The 2,585-nt window shown below is 40.4% G+C and overlaps 1 protein-coding gene across 1 annotated transcript in view; it reads right to left on the bottom strand.

Moving 5' to 3' along the window:
- The window catches only part of LOC105038138 (formin-like protein 18), a 36,942-nt gene extending 34,719 nt beyond the window's left edge, over window positions 1-2,223 (bottom strand). Inside the window, exons 1-3 of the mRNA XM_010913847.4 lie at window positions 1,915-2,223; window positions 574-1,274; window positions 1-155 (exon numbers count right to left, since the gene is read on the bottom strand). The exon at window positions 1-155 is cut by the window's left edge and continues 67 nt beyond it. Coding sequence (XP_010912149.1) covers window positions 1-155; window positions 574-1,274; window positions 1,915-1,987 — 929 coding nt within the window. The 5' untranslated portion in view covers window positions 1,988-2,223. The remainder of the gene's footprint in view (window positions 156-573; window positions 1,275-1,914) is intronic.
- Window positions 2,224-2,585: the final 362 nt, after the last annotated feature.

Below are 2,585 nucleotides of genomic sequence, written 5' to 3'. Positions count from 1 at the left end.
AGCATCAAAATATTAGACCTAATGAAGGCTGTATTGAACATGACCCTAAACATCATTATTTCACGCTTGAGATCCTCATCTAAGCTGATGCACTCGAGTACAACATCTCCCTGAATGTGGCAATGAATGTCAATCTTAACTAGTTCACAATCTGCCTGCATCCACGAACAAAATAAGTGAAATGCCATAACGTTATATTTTACGAATGGTGAAGTTGAGTTCAAACTTCAAACAGAGTCTAGATTCAATATAGTAATCTCACACTTCGTATGTATAAGACCACCTTCAAAATACAAGTCTGTTGGAGAATGAGGACATTTGATGGGGTTATCCATATCCCTACCAACATAAGCAACCAAGTTTCTAGTGTAACTAGCAAATCAAATTATTAACAGGGTTACTGCTTGCAAATCGACTTCATCAATCCAGTTCAGAAAGTTGATTTTGAGAACTTTGGCATACTGGATTAAAAGTTTTGTTGTATAAAACAGGATAATATCAAAACTATTGCAATTTTATAATTCCCAATCTTTATAAAACTGACATGACTCTATGGAGCAAATCCGAAATCACCTGTTTGTAGAGCCGAATGAGTTTGCTCTTCTTGGGTGTGGAGAACAGAACTTTAGGTGTCCGATCCACAGCATCTAATGGATCTTGTCCATAAATCCGAAAAATTGGCCGGCAGCCACCCTCCCCATCAAAGGTAGGAATAATCCTAAGAATGACACAATCCAAAGTTAGCGCCCGATCAAGTGGAGGCCACTCTGAGCCAACATTTCTCCTCGATATGTAATGCAAGTATCTCAGCTGAGACGGCAAAGGATTCAGCGGCGACAGCAACTGCAGGAGCTCACGGGGGGCTTGCTTGTAAATCATGTCCAATGTTTTTTGCTCGCCCGTGTACTGCTTTCGGTAGACCAAAAGTGCTGCTAACATGAAAGCCAGCACTGGCCATCCACCTCGTTCACAGTGCATCAACAAGAGGTTTTGCAGACCTAGACAGAGCCAACTCTCACTTGACCTTAAAAAATGGTGAATCATTTCCATTGTGAGCAGTGGACAGCCTTCATAGTGCCGGGGGTAGTCCATCACGGTCATGTCGTACTCCGATAAAATGGTAGCTATCTGGCTTTGATTTTCTCCCTCCCGAAAGTTGAACACCATGAAGGAGGCATCAGGGAAATGATCTCGAAGCTGAGCCACAATGCCACCCATGTAGACTTTGTATTCATCTTCTTCCAATACATCAGTCGTGAAGCAGGAATCAAACACTGCAGGTAGACAGGATAACAGCTTTTGATTAAAAAAGTTTTCTTTTAAGCAACACTTAAAGAGCCAATAAATCCCCTGAATAAATGAGAATCAAAAAGTCCGGTAAAGACAGCGAGTGTCTTTATAGGATGAGAGTGGGAAAATACTTTTTCCCTCAGGAATCAAGATTACGATTCAATATTTAAATCCAATTAGAACAATCACAATCCAAGGAACGAGTTTTACTTACAATGGCCATAAAAATTAGAAAATAAAGTCGGACAACAGGACATAAATCATTTAGGTGGAGTTCCAAAATGGTAAACATCTCCAAGTTCGAAAAATTCATGAGCTCTTCCAAAGAAGTCCCGGGATTAAATCGTCTCCATAAAGGCACAACAAATAATTTTCTATGCAAACAAGTCGCAATCTCCAAAACACTACATGAGAAACTATAAACACGAAAGAGATTCAAACTTTCTCTCAAAACAAAGGAAAAGATTCGATCTTTCGCTCAAAATGAAGAAAAAGGCCAAATGTTGTCAAGAAAAATTCATATTACAGACCAATTTAAACAAAATAACATCAAAAAAAGTCAGAAAAACGACACTCTAAGCCAGCATTCGTAAGAAAAGAAAAAAGAAGGTGACTCGAGCATACCATAAACTCTCTCAGAGATCTCCAGAAGCCCATCGGGCGGCTTTCGATAGAAGAACTTCCGAAACAGCGACATCTACCAGATCAAGTCAAATCAGATGAAAAACCCAAAACCAACAACTATTTGGGCAAAAATGGCAATGCCCAGAAGCCCTAGAAGAAGGAATAAAGCTCAGCCCAGCTCTCCCCCGCCCGAAAAGATCGGAAAAAAGGGGAGATCAAAGGGGCAGAAGAGGAAATAGCCATCAAAGATTTCTGAAGCTGAGAGTGTGGATTCGGGAATAGAGCATAGATTTTGCCGCGGCGTTAAGGAATCCCTCGCTACTTTCTCCACCTTTTTCTTCTTTTTCCCTATTTTAATCCTCTCTCTGGTACTTTTGAGCCCTCGACTCTTGATTAGAGAGAAAAGAAAAGGAGTTTTATGCTTAATTGATGGAAAATTCAAATTTTTGGGCGATTGAAGGAGCAAAATAAGAGGAAAAGGGAGAAGGAGAGATCTAGGATTCTCCGAATCCTCTCTCTCGCTTTCGCTTGCTTTCTCTTCTACGGGAAGAGATGATGACGTGTCATTTTTTTATTATGCTTTTCTCTTGTTTCCCTCGGATGCTGATATTTGCACCCACTGTTTTTTCTTACTCCGCCCACTGTTGTAACTAATAGCTACGGTCGCATGA

This window comes from Elaeis guineensis, chromosome 1 (assembly GCF_000442705.2).
Source record: "Elaeis guineensis isolate ETL-2024a chromosome 1, EG11, whole genome shotgun sequence".
Classification (NCBI taxonomy): domain Eukaryota; kingdom Viridiplantae; phylum Streptophyta; class Magnoliopsida; order Arecales; family Arecaceae; genus Elaeis; species Elaeis guineensis.
The sequence above is the reverse complement of the archived record's forward strand: the minus strand, read 5'-3'. Positions and strand labels throughout refer to the sequence as shown.